General features: G+C 47.2%; 4 protein-coding genes across 4 annotated transcripts; 2 read left to right on the forward strand and 2 right to left on the reverse strand.

Moving 5' to 3' along the window:
• Window positions 1-680: 680 nt before the first annotated feature.
• LOC108165465 (protein deltex) lies at window positions 681-4,832 on the reverse strand. The gene is made up of 5 exons (XM_017301513.2): window positions 4,724-4,832; window positions 3,971-4,575; window positions 2,567-3,907; window positions 2,353-2,495; window positions 681-2,287 (listed from the first exon to the last, which is right to left on the reverse strand). The coding sequence occupies exons 2-5, from the start codon at window positions 4,400-4,402 to the stop codon at window positions 1,987-1,989; spliced, it is 2,217 nt and encodes a 738-aa protein (XP_017157002.1). The 5' UTR covers window positions 4,403-4,575; window positions 4,724-4,832; the 3' UTR covers window positions 681-1,986.
• A 1,339-nt stretch (window positions 4,833-6,171) lies between these two features.
• Window positions 6,172-7,716, forward strand: LOC108165474 (60S ribosomal protein L7a). Its single transcript, XM_017301525.1, has 4 exons — window positions 6,172-6,294; window positions 6,451-6,574; window positions 6,649-7,019; window positions 7,284-7,716. Exons 1-4 carry the CDS (start codon window positions 6,280-6,282, stop codon window positions 7,587-7,589), a joined length of 816 nt encoding a protein of 271 aa, XP_017157014.1. The 5' UTR covers window positions 6,172-6,279; the 3' UTR covers window positions 7,590-7,716.
• Window positions 7,717-7,727: 11 nt separating this feature from the next.
• Window positions 7,728-10,297, reverse strand: LOC108165472 (serine--pyruvate aminotransferase, mitochondrial). Its single transcript, XM_017301522.2, has 3 exons — window positions 9,958-10,297; window positions 8,663-9,525; window positions 7,728-8,585 (listed from the first exon to the last, which is right to left on the reverse strand). Exons 1-3 carry the CDS (start codon window positions 10,105-10,107, stop codon window positions 8,411-8,413), a joined length of 1,188 nt encoding a protein of 395 aa, XP_017157011.1. The 5' UTR covers window positions 10,108-10,297; the 3' UTR covers window positions 7,728-8,410.
• Window positions 10,298-11,766: 1,469 nt separating this feature from the next.
• Window positions 11,767-13,412, forward strand: LOC108165469. The gene is made up of 2 exons (XM_017301520.2): window positions 11,767-11,943; window positions 12,015-13,412. The coding sequence occupies exons 1-2, from the start codon at window positions 11,891-11,893 to the stop codon at window positions 13,267-13,269; spliced, it is 1,308 nt and encodes a 435-aa protein (XP_017157009.1). The 5' UTR covers window positions 11,767-11,890; the 3' UTR covers window positions 13,270-13,412.
• Window positions 13,413-13,432: the final 20 nt, after the last annotated feature.

The following is a 13,432-nucleotide window of genomic DNA, read 5'->3' on the forward strand; positions in this document are numbered from 1 at the left end:
CACCAATCATAATCCAGATCGGCAATGTGTTAGATATAGTCATTCTCTATGATTCTGGGTTTTTGGATTTTTTGCATCTTCAAAATTTTGGACTCCACAGATTTTCGTCCTTTGAGGGGGTGGGGCTAAATTTTGAAATACACTTGTAATAGTATGAGATTCCAGAAGTCTGGATTCAAAATTTCGTTGCTCTTGCTCTTATAGTCTCTGAGAACTTGGCTTTTAACAAGACGGACAGGCGGACATGGCTATATCGACTAGGCTATTGATGCTGATCAGGAATATATGCATATACTTTATGGGTCCGTCTGAGTGATGCACACATCCACTTTCACCACAAATTTAATATACCCTTTGAATATTCGGGTATAATCATGGTAAAGAGTTGAAGTCACGTCAAACTCGGAGAAAGATGACTGGATGAAAGATGCTTTTTAGAATATACAAACAAATATTTCATATAAGTATGTATGCAAAAAGAATAAAGCCAGAAGGCTGATTGCAGTGATCTTTGTGTATACCTTTATAAGGGATGATGTAAATCATTAGAGCCTGAATTGATCAGGTCGGGGATACGCTCGCAACAGGCCTCGGGGCTTGGTATAATCAGAACATCAATATCCTTAGACCATCCCCAGACCAAAGCTCTTGGGTATCTATCCTATAAAAAATTCGCAATAATTTGAACATGAATGAAGTTACTTTATTTGAACTATAAATGTATGCATGGTTTACATATAAGTTTAATGGATTTTGTGTGTTTTTGTTGTTGTGTGGAATATTCGAAGTGAACTCTAAGAACTAATCAGTGCTAAATACAACTTAGTCATATCGTATCGGTATATCATATCATATATGGTGGGTCGGACGAGCTGCCCGCTAGAGCGCTGACCGTATGATCTCTCTCTCTCTCTCTCTTTAAACGTTCTGTATCAATACGATGTATGTATGTAAATGTAGGGTCGATGTTCGATGATATCAATATGAAAGCAACAAAAATTCATCAAATGTGTGCAAAAAATTCAAATACAAAAAAATATTATTATTAAATGTATGATAAACGTATATGGTATATATATAGTGGAATATGCTGATCTGATATTGTAACTTATGATCTCTATATAGGCCTAGGCAGACTCTGAATAATTCAAAATAAAATCACATCAAATTCGCTGAATGGAAGAAATGGAATAATGGCCAAGACGGAAGTCTATCTCTCTCTTACTCCATGTATTTCTCCCGCATCCTCTCTCTCTCTCTCTCTCTCTTTCTGAATAAAACTATAGCATTGCATGATCTTAGAAAAAAATGGAAAATATATGAATAAATGAATGACGAGACAGAGAGAGAGAGGTAGGGATGATACGTAGGAGGCAAGAGCCTATGCTATATCAACAATATACATAGTCATCCCCTCCCCCGCCCGATACGAGGGGGATTCTATAATTTTGGCACAGCTTGGGGCACCTCTTGATTGCTTGGGGAATGGCCTGGCTGGTTTTGGTTTTGGGATAGGATAGGATAGGATAGGGTTGGGGTTGGGGTTCTTTATTCCTAATACTAATAGGTGTCTTGGTTTAAGATTCTCTTTTACAAACTAAACTATTTTTTATACTAAATGCTGGCTAATACATAGTATATGTATATGTACGATTAACGATTAGCGCTTAGTGAATACTATGAAATACGAATTGGAAGAGCGCGAAAGGAAGAGTTGTCAAGGTTACAATTGTTGCTGTTGCTGTTACGGCATTGCTGTTGTTGCAGTTGGTTTTAGGGTTCGAGCAGCTCGAACGCTTGGCGGTACATTCTACAATATATCCTATTGAAAAAAATATATTATGGTAACGAGGATTGCACACACACTGAGATTATGTAGTAAGAAGTAACTTAAAAACAAAGTGGAAGAGATGTGGGGGCAGAATGGAGACCGCATCGGTGGGAGGGGGGACATGGTTCGCGGATCGCCTGTGTTTCAATCTGGTTTCAATCTGTCACGCCTAGATGGACCAACTGCTGCATGGTGCGCTGCAGGTAGGTGGGATCCGGGAACATATTAAACTGCGTCTTGTGATCGACACTATTCCAGATGACCACGTCCTCCCGGCCCGTGGTCACCGATCGTCCAATCGAGAAAAGCAGACGCCGATCGAAGGCGATCTTCAGGAAGCGCAACACCTTGCGGCCCAGCGGGCAGTCGGGCAGGTAGCAGATACGCGGAAAGCCCACGGCAAAAAATGCACGACCCGGATGCGGATGCTCGGATGTCTGCAGACCAGATGCAATGCTGTCAAAGAGAGGGGGAGATGGCTATAAATGGATACATGGGATCATATATGATTTGATTCTCACTCGTAGACAATCTGTATGGTGTTCTGGCCCTCGTGGCCGGGCAGGTTCTTGCTAATGATGCTCCAGGACATGCTGCCGATGGGCTGGTTGCCCACCTTTTCGCCATAGACGATACCGCACACGGGACACTCAATAAAGAGGTTCTGCACAAGCGAGAGAGAAAGAGTTAGAAATAGAGTCTATTGTCCTTGTCTATTCCATTCCCATTCCGTACCTTGTTCATGTCGTTCTGCTGGTCAATGATCATGCCATTGAGGCACTGGAGGTGCATCAGATGCTGGCAACGACTCAGCGATATGGCCGGATTCTGGGCGGAGTGCACCAGCTCTTCCATGCACATGGGACAGGGCTGGGCATTGGGCCATAGGGGCGGCTCTACCACCTTCACGAATCGCGATATCATGTCGCTGGCCGGATCCACGCCCACAATCGAACCGGCGATTGATTGCTGCTGGAGTTGAAGCTGGAGCTGCTGCTGCTGCTGTTGTTGTTGCTGTTGCTGTTGCTGCTGGTGCGGATGCAGAGGCAGCGGTGGCGGCACTGGGGCCCGTTCGCCCAGCGATGAAGGCGGCAGCGATGGCACAAACACCTCGTCACTGCCCAGGGAGCAGTCGAGCAGATCGTTTACAGATATGGCAAAGTTGCGGCTCCTAAGGCTCTCCTTGCTCTCGTGGCTGAGGTAAGTGGAGACGGTGTCCACGCTCGGGCGTCGCCGGTGCGACTTGACGCTGTTCGTATCCGTGTCGGAGGCACGCGTCCGTGACCGGGACCTATGCGACCCGAGGCGGCTGCTCCGCTGCGACTGCAGCGATCCCTCCGAACAGCGGCTGTGGTGGCTGTTCATCGACGAGGTCACAATGTTATTGCCGTGCGTGAAATGAGAATTGGAGATGGTGTGGGCGTGGGCGTGGGCATGTGTGTGTGTGTGGGCGTGGGGGTGCCCGTGCGAGTGTGGCATATGGCTGCTGTGGTGAAGAGTGTGCGTGGAGGCCGATGAGGAGGAAGAACTGGCACTGGCTGCCGGCATGCTCGAGTGCTTGGTGCTGCTGCCGAAGATGTTCAGATTGTTGAGTATCTGACGCAGATTGGTCGTGGATATCTCGCTGTGCTTCTTCGGCGGCTTCCTTGGTGCCGTCTGATGATGATGATGATGATGCTGCTGCTGCTGTTGATGCTGTTGTTGATGCTGTTGTTGCTGCTGTTGTTGCTGCTGCTGCTGCTGCTGATGATGCATCTGCTGCTGTTGCTGCTGCTGCGCATGATGATGGTGATGGTGGGTTGCAGGCAGCGGATGCTGTTGCCGATTCATGGGCATTCGATGGAGCGACTTGCTCTCCACCAGCTTGGTCAACGTGGTGTAGTTGCTGGCATTGCTGCTGCTCTTCAGCTGGATGGCCTGCTGTGGCGTGAGCTTCACCAGCGGATAGGGGGCTTGCTGGGTGCGCCGTATGCTGCGCATCGGTCCGCTTGGCTGCCGCAGCTGGGTGAGATTACAGAAATTGATGGTGTAGGGGAGCCCGATGTTGGTGCGGCATAGATCTAGCGTTTGTTCGCCCTTAAAAAAGAGAGAATTCGGGAATCTATTGGGAAGCTCAAAAAGAGAGCCGGAAAGACTCACCCGCGCCCAGGCATCCTCGATGATGCACTGCACATGCATGTTGTAGGGCCGCCAGTCACTGTTACTGTCCGCACTGCCGCCCGACCACTCCCACTTAGTGCCTTTGCCCGCCGGCGAGCTGGGGGCATAGAACATGCGCCGCACCCCAATCGTGAGCAGGCCCGTCTCCGATTCGGCCTCCGACTCCTGGGTCATAGTGCGCACATTCACGTAGTACTGCTCCAGGCTGGGGTCTGCGTCGCTCAGCATCACCCGGGTGAGTTTCTTGGCGTGCGCCCGCTCCAGGTGCTGCGACACGGCCGGCGAGTAAGGCAGCCACTTGCCGCCGCGCGACTCGAACTCCCAAACGCACACGGCATGGGTGTGATTGACGGGGGGCGGCGCAGGGCCAGTGCCAGGCCCTGCTGGTCCGCCCGCAGCGCTGCTGGCCATCGCGCACACACACACACCGATTGGAGGAGGGATTGAAGGATGCACTCACACCATTGCTACTAATGGTTCCGCGGAGCAATCTCTCTATTTAACTGCGTGGTAACTTTTGGTGACTTTTTGGCTGACACTGCGCTCTGCTCTGCCACTGACACTGCCACTGCGACTGCGTGCGACTACGAAGATGAGCACAAAATAAACAAAGAAATTAAAAATGGTGGCCTGGCTGGGCTGGTAAGTGCATCGCTAACTGGCGCTGCACTGCGTATGCATAATGGTTTCCGATTGGGAGAAAAAATCACTCGATATGGGGCGAAAACTAACTTAATGCACACGGATTAACTGAGTGAGCCACTTAATTAATTAAGCATCTAGCGCAAGCGCAGGAGAGAAATTGTCGAAGAGAAGGTTTATCCGACCCTCAGAAATATACCAAAATATACCGTCTCATTTCAAAAATATACCGTAAATATACTGACGAATTCAAGTTCTATTATACATATCCTCGTTTTTGATATTCAATCGAATATTACTAGCTAGATAGATCTCTCAGCCCTGCCCACATATTTTAATCGAATTAATGAACCTATTTTCTACTTGACTGGTTTCTTTTAAATGCTTGCTTTTATTGGATTTTTACTAAAAAAAAGATTTTAGCGAAAAAGGTCAAACAAAAAAAACCGTAATCGTTCCCATTACCCAATTTCTATATTCCTTTGAATAATTCTGAATAAGACTCTTAGCGCTGCCCACTATGCCTAATCCCATTGATGAATAAATTTATTAGAAGATTGGCTTGTTTTTAGTCCCTTCTTTTATTGTATTTTGACTAAATCAAGGTTTAAACAAAAAAGTTAAAGAAAAAAATAATGCAAACGTTGGTAAATATAGAAGAGTATTTCTCACCACAAAGTAGAAAGAAAATCCAAAAAAAATAAGACCAAGACCGAACTTGAGCGCCAAATATAAATAGATTGAAAGTTAATGAGCGACAAGGATTTAAATGCAATCCATTACAATAAATGATGAACGGAAGTACGATATGAAAGAGAAAAAAAAAAAAAACCGTCGTATGCTTCTATGCCGTTTATTCTTAAATATACATTTAAAAATTAAATTTAATAGATTGATCGCAGGCGAGAAATTGTCGACAGGGAAAACAGCAAAAAGAGCTAATAAGTGCCAACGATTAAATACCACACAAAATACCAGACAGATGACAAAATAAAAAAGAATACCACGGTTTTTGGTATTATTGCGATATTAAAGGATTCAATGTTTTCGATCTTTAAAAAAATTAAATCGTATATGTCAATTGTAAATATTATATTTTTGAAATACATTTAATTAATTGCTCAAGAGCCCACTGATACTTGATGCAAATTCTAGTTTATTCAACATATTTAGGAACCTCTCCTGCCCAGTTTTTTGAACATCTGGGAATACATAAGTAACGTTATGCAAAAGTTTTTTGAAATCTCCAGTTTATTAGCCTAATTCTGAAATCAATTTAATAGATAAATTGCAATATTCCAGAAAAATAATATTATCCCATCCGATTTTGCAGTAATAATAAAAGAAAAGAATTTCCGAAGCATATTTTTCAAGTAAAAATCGAGTTTAAAAGTTCGCGCTGGTTGTGTAATATATCGATTCTCATTATATCGATGTTGACACAGATTTTGTTCAGCTCTATCGCAACGAATAGCAGCTCTGAGCGAGAAAATAGCAACCCTGCAACGGTGCTGTCAAGCAGGCCATTTCCGCCGCTGCCACCATTCCTTTACCTTTTTGATCAGCAGACGTAAAGCTGGTCTTTTTTTGCGGGCCGCAAAATATCTGCTGTTTTCGCAAGCATCTTTCAATAAAACCGAGTGACAATGGTTGTTAAGAAGGTAAATAACGCGAGCAATTCGATGAACGCATTATTTCCATGTTAATAGCAGTGCTTTTCAATGCAAAACGTTTTGTGTTTGTGTTTTTTTTGTTTTGTTATTATTGTGATGTGAAATCGAAATTAATGAATATCCACTTCTCCCGGAACATTGCAGCCCAGGCCAAAGAAGAAGCCAGTGACCAAGAAGGTGGCTCCGGCTCCTCTGGCAGTCAAGAAACCAGTGGTCAAGAAGGTTGTCAACCAGCTCTTCGAGAAGCGTACCAAGAACTTCGGCATCGGTAAGTGGACCCACCTGCATTTGCATTTGTGTACGTGTGAACTCCCACTGATGGATACTCTTATTTGCTTGCAGGCCAGAATGTTCAGCCCAAGCGCGACCTGTCCCGTTTCGTGCGTTGGCCCAAATACATTCGCGTCCAGCGCCAGAAGGCTGTGCTGCAGAAGCGTCTGAAGGTGCCCCCACCAATCCACCAGTTCAGCCAGAGCCTGGACAAGACCACCGCGGTCAAGCTATTCAAGCTGCTGGAGAAGTACCGCCCGGAGTCTCCCCTGGCCAAGAAACAGCGCCTCAAGAAAATCGCCGAGACTAAGGCCAAGGGCAAGGAGGTGGAGCCCAAGAAGAAGCCCAGCTATCTGTCGGCCGGCACCAACACCGTCACCAAGCTAATTGAGCAGAAGAAAGCCCAGTTGGTTGTGATCGCTCACGATGTTGATCCCCTGGAGGTGAGTGTTTATGCCCGTCAGTCCCCCGCGTCTCCCGTCTCTGACTAAATGATGTAGAACTTTGAATTTCTTCAACTGAAAGGCGCCCGCACTCTGTGTGAGAGGCACCCGCCATGTGGAAAATTGACAGCTGATTTTGTTATTACCTTAGCCCTTTTGGTCTGAAATGGGTCAAGGCAGGCAAAGACCAAACGGCCACCATACTCCCCTACGAACACGTGCTTTGAGCGACCAAACTAATTTCTGTGTTTTGTTGCATTTCAGCTGGTGCTCTTCTTGCCCGCCTTGTGCCGCAAGATGGGTGTGCCCTACTGCATTGTGAAGGGCAAGGCTCGCCTGGGACGCCTCGTCCGCCGCAAGACCTGCACCACCCTGGCCCTGACCAGCGTTGACAACAACGACAAGGCCAACTTCAGCAAGGTCCTGGAGGCCGTCAAGACCAACTTCAACGAGCGCCACGAGGAGATCCGTCGTCACTGGGGCGGTGGCATCCTCGGCTCGAAGAGTCTTGCCCGCATCGCCAAGCTGGAGCGCGCCAAGGCCCGTGAGCTGGCCCAGAAGCAGGGTTAGAGAACACAGCATAGCAGCAGCGTACAAGACCTATGCTATAAGGTGGAGACTTTAAGTACACATCAATGATTTGAACGGGCAATGACTATCTGCCTGTCCACTGAGAAACAATAAACTTTTAAGTGTACAATTTTTTTGTTTTTTTTTTGTTTGTATGTGCGTGCGAGTGCTTGGACGAGCCAATCTCGGGTTGGCGGTCAATAAATCATCTATAACTTCCATACTACATGTGAAACGGAAATGTAGCAAATCGAAAGGCGAAATATTTTGTTTCCGAATCGATCTGAACCCTTCTTTCCAGTTCAAATCCGTGAACATTTCATGCGATAGCTGTAAAAATATACGGCATATTGTACTTTCAGCATACAAATTAATGTTTATTGATCGTTTGAATGGATTTGCTCTCAATATCTATCCATAAGATTAATTGCCTAATTATTAAATTTGGGCCATGGAATCTTTTACCTTAGGATGGCCAACAGGCGGACTATTCACAACGCAACTGTTAAGTGTGTTGACCAGTTGACCATTAAATACAATTGTGTCATAACAGAGTTAGCAATTTGTTATAATTCAATGGAAAAAAATGTTTTTTGTTGGGACAAACAAACCGTTCTGTGCGCTACTGCCACAGCTGGCAGCGCTCTGCCGCTTTGTTGGTCTGGCAGCGCTCTTCAGCTGTTCGGCCATGTCTGGCAGCTCTCTGCGTCTATGGTCTTGGTCTGGCACCACTAGCCATAGCGGTAAATACGAAATTAAGTGAATTTTAGTTATGTTTTTTAGGGATATATTATTTAAAAAACATTTACGACTAAAGGGAATCATATTTTGGAACGTTCCGTTTTAACAGCCCGCAGCTTGATGCTTTGAATGGCCTCGTGCAGGATGCTGAGGACCATGTCCACGCGTTCCACGGTGGCATTTTCGCCCATGAGGCCAATGCGGAAGACGTGCTCCACAGTGGGGCCCAGGCCACCGCTGATTTCCACGCTATATCTGTTGAAAAGGAAGCCATGGATGAGTTTGGTTAGTATGGCGCAATTATGCTCCCAGAAGATGGATTCTCAACTCACTTGCGCATGGCGTACTCTGCCACCTTCTTCCAGTCGACGCCGAACGGTACCTTGATGGTGTTGACGGTGGGCAGGCGCTCGTCCTCGCGCTGCACAAACATCTCCAGGCCTAGCTCCTCGATGCCCAGTTGCAGGCGACGCGAGCACTCCTGGTGCCGTCGCACCACCGACTTCAGGCCCACGGCACAGAAGTGCGCGAGAGCCTCGCGTAGGCCGTACAGCAGCGTGGTCGAGATGGTGTGATGATAGATCCGCGGCGTGCCGTAGCAGCCCCAGTACTGGCCGATGAGTAGGATATCGAAGTAGTAGACCTTCGGCTTGGTCTTGCGCTGCTTAATGTGGGTGAGGGCACGCTTGCTTAAGGAGATGGGCGTGAGGCCAGCGGGGCCGCCGAGCGACTTCTGCGATCCCGTATACACCACATCCACCTTCCACTCGTCCATGAGGAACTCGGTGCCGCCCAGCGAGGCCACAGTGTCCACCACCAGGAAGCAGTGGAACTGACGGCACAGCTCGCCGATCTCCCGGATATTCTGCTGAATGATGCCCGTTGACGAGTCGCCCTGGGCCACAAAAAAGATACGTGGCCGGTGTGTCTCGAAGGCGAACTTTATCTCCTCCTGGCTTAACGCACGCCCAAAACTGGCCTCCACAAGGCGTACATCAGCGCCATAGCGACGGGCCATGTCAGCGGCGCGATGTCCCCAAACGCCGGTAATGCCCAAAAGGACAACGTCTCCGTCCTCAATCAGATTGCAGAGTGACGCCTCCATGCCGGCGTGGCCAGCACCGCTGATGCACATGGTGGCGTCGTTTAGTGTCTGGAAAATGTACTTGATGCCCTCCTTAACCTCGTCCATAATCTGTGAAAAGAGAAAGACGCCTTGTACTTTGGATGCCAACGGAGCCACAGCTGATATGCCAGTCCAGCCACTGAGGCTTGCAGTCTTTACGAGCTTTCAGCTTGGCCTGCAGCCCGATCTTGTGTTAGATGGCGGTCTCCCTGCCTGCCCCCATCCGGATTGTAGTTCTAGGTGTATGTAGAGAGTAGGGTGCGACGGATTGAGAGATCGTTGCATTCGAGTACATTGCCTGCTTAAGATGGTGATGCTGACTAGGGTAATCTCTGACCCCCGCCCCCTACTCATCCATTGTATCTCAATGTTTCATATCAGGCCTGCTGATAAGGTAACTGGAGCAACCTCAAAACGGTGCATAACATTAGTGCAAGACCAGTGCAACATTTGACTTTAATCCTGTTCAAAAAGAGATCACGGTATTGGGACGGTACCCACCTGCAGGCACTCTGGATGCATGTGGCCCAGGACCGGATTGCTCATGGCCTCCAGAACGCGATGCGAACAGTTCGAGGGTCCTGGACCCATCAGTGTCTTGCTGGGGACATATAGCGGGCGCTTGAGGACCAGAGGCGGTGGCACTTCCATTTCTCTCTCTCTGTTTTTGCCCTGGAAATCGGGGGTTTACGTAACCAGATCTCTCTGTTTAGGAAACGAACGGCTTATCACAGTTTTCGCGCGTACACACAACCACACACAAAAACACAAAACAGGTGCTGGATTGGATTCGTTCTCTGACAGATCTCGAGTGGCTCTCGCTGGAAGACCGAGATCTAACTGAAACGATTCGGTTGGACAATGGTGGCTTTATACGTGTATGGCTCATCCCGCTGGTGGCTGGCTGGCTGCTGGGCTTATCGATGAACGCACTTGAACATTATATTAAATGATGCGCTCTCTTCCTTATCAGATGGTTGGAGAGGGGGTGCTGGGCTCTGCTGGGAGCAACTACGTCGTTCGCACGAAATCTCCGTGTGATAGCCTTCGAAAGGTTGGACGGAATGGTCTCATTGTGAAATTCGCCAAACCTTGAGTGGAGAGGAGAGGAGAGTGGCGTGGAAAGTGGTGAAGGCCGATGGATGCAGGGTTTTGATGTGGCTTCGGCACCGACCAGAACCATACTGCTCGCCCAACTGATAAGATTCACGGATCGTCTTCTAAGTGCCTGATTTTTCCTGCATTATCTTTGGCATTAGTCGGAAATGCATTGACCAGGGGGTCAGTGTCGGCTATTAAGCCTGGTCAGCACAGTTTTCGCATTTCGTTTGTGGTGAAATTAGTTATTTAACAATCGCTGGCGGGGGCACGACTCACGTTCGTTCGTTCTCACAAGATATAAGAAAACGAACCCTTAATTTTTTTGGTTTGTCGGTTTAAAAAGGAACAACAGCATATGTGCATATGTACATGTATTGAAAAATCCACTGCTTATAATTTTTAATGGTAAGCATTAAAACGTAAAATTACTCCACAAAATAATAATTTATATAAAATAGTTCTTTATTTTCAGAAACGGCCAAAAACCATAACGATTTCCAGGACTATCACATAATTAATATCAATTATAACTTTTACACAACGTAATAAATCATTATATAATATCGATATGGCAAAAATATGTGTTAAAAGCCTGTTAAATGGTTATTCCATACGAATGCTACAAAGCTGCTGCTGCCACGTTTAGACAGGCCTTAAACGATTAATTGTTTATTTAACAGTTTCAAGACATGAAACTGTCACGGTGTCGGATGTCACGGTGCTACCGTCACACTGGATTTGTGTGTGAATATATCAATATTAATTCATCAAATATATTATTTTGGTGGACACTGGTGTCCAGTAGACACTGGATATGTTGTCGAGTTGTGTCCGGCGGCGGACTGGTTCAAGTGATCGTGTGTGGCGAGCTGGTTGGCCAACCACGATTCAACATTACCTTTATATATCTCACTAATCTGTGCTCTCGATGGAGCACTGTCCCATAACAACAACAACACAATAACCACAACCTACGCTACGGGCATGGCGTAGTCTTAATATAACGGATCTTTCGCTCCACGCTAGGGCTGCAGAGACTATCGATAGAATCGATGATCTATAAATTTATATAAAATTATGTTAATATATAATATTATATTTATAATATACTACAATAGAAATTCACTGGTCTGGACTGTTCCGTTACGTTACAATATATATGTAGCCATGTCGGCTCGTTGCTGTTTGCAACAGTCGATAGTGCTGTGTCGTGTCGATAACACCTTCTGACTAGGGCTGCATAACCATAACATATTATATATAAATAAATATTCTAACAAACTGGAAACTAAACCTTGCCATTGTTGATGAGCCCAGCAAGAACACAGGGAGCATGGAGCAGGGTGGTGACAAAATATATGACGACTTCTTCGACGACTTGCGCAGGTGAGCAAGCAATAAGATGGAATCATCTTGGTCCTCAAGTAGCTCTTATCTGGTTTAATGTTAATCTTCAGCAACAATGGCCCACGGAACCTGAGCCAGATCTTCGAGGATGATGTCAAGCCGCTGCAGAACGAGTCCCGCAACATGCGGTACCAACCATCGTCGGTACTGAAGCATCAGCAGCGACAGCAACATAAAATTGAAAACAAAGAAAAGCCCAAGTCCGCTCTAAGCCAGAAGTGGAATGTGGAGCCCGGCGTTTGGACCACTGTGATAGCCAAGGTGGCGCACGCGTTCAATGGCAGCAATGATATGGGGCGCGTGGGCGTGGCACTTTCCCTGCATGGCGATGGAATCGCCAAGCTGATTCTATACAAGACAAAGAGCAATGTGCTAGCCAGCGTGGTGCTAACGGAGGCGACCGCATCTGTGATTGAGCGCGAATCCTACATACAGTTCTACGCTGATGACAAGCGCTTCTGGAGCCTGCGCTTCGACCTGGACGCGGATGAGCAGGATATTATCAAGGCGTTGCGCAAGTACGATCTGCCATTGACGTGTGGCAGTGCCGCTTCCAGCTGCAGCTCGTCCTCGATCTCCGATCAAGACAATAAGCCGGAGGCAAATGTCAAAAAGAAGTCGACAACGCCGCAGCTTCAACTGCAGCCTCCCCAGCCACAGCCTCGGTCCCGTCTTGGTCCGAATGTAAGCACAACACATCGCCCGTCCGAGGAGCGTCCATTGGCAGACGATGTTTTAATGACACCGGTGCCGCGCGCCATTGGGCTCAGTCGCAGCAGCAACTTGTTGCCGGTACGTCCAAACGAAGAGGAGATTCACGAAAGCCTAATAGTATCCAAGAGGCTGGGGGACTCTGGCAGCGAGATGTACAAGAAAATGGACACCATACTGCAGGCGATGCATCTATTGGTAAGCGGCGCTAGCAGCAGTACACAACTGAATGAGAAACATCAGATCACACTGGACGCCGGTTCGGAGAACTCGCATGAAAGTGAAGACGAGCTGATCGAGCTGGAGCAGAAGTTACTCAATCTGAAGCGCGAGAATCGCACACTGGTGAAGAGCCTCCGGGCCAAAGAGCAGGCGCTGGAAGAGTTACGTACGACCAGCAGTGCTCTCGGCGAGCAAAACAAGGAGCTGAAACAGCAGAACACTGCTCTCCTGGCGGCCATGGCCAGCAAGGCGTACGAACAGGCCAACAGTACCTCCACTAGCTGCCTCATTTGCGAGCAATCCGCGAGCCTCATATCTGTGCTCAAGCGTCAGGTGGCGGCGCTACAGAGTGCCATGGAGACGACGGCTTGAGCAGATGCCGCTGGTGGTCACAGAAACAGACATTAGAGAGATCAAGCAATGCTATATTTTCGTATTATGTTTTCCAATGTATTAAGCGTGCTTTTAGGATAACGATTCGTGTATCCTTATCCCCATCAAATAGAATATATTTATATATACACTGAGAGAAAAA

The sequence above is a fragment of the Drosophila miranda genome, chromosome XR (assembly GCF_003369915.1).
Source record: "Drosophila miranda strain MSH22 chromosome XR, D.miranda_PacBio2.1, whole genome shotgun sequence".
Lineage (NCBI taxonomy): Eukaryota > Metazoa > Arthropoda > Insecta > Diptera > Drosophilidae > Drosophila > Drosophila miranda.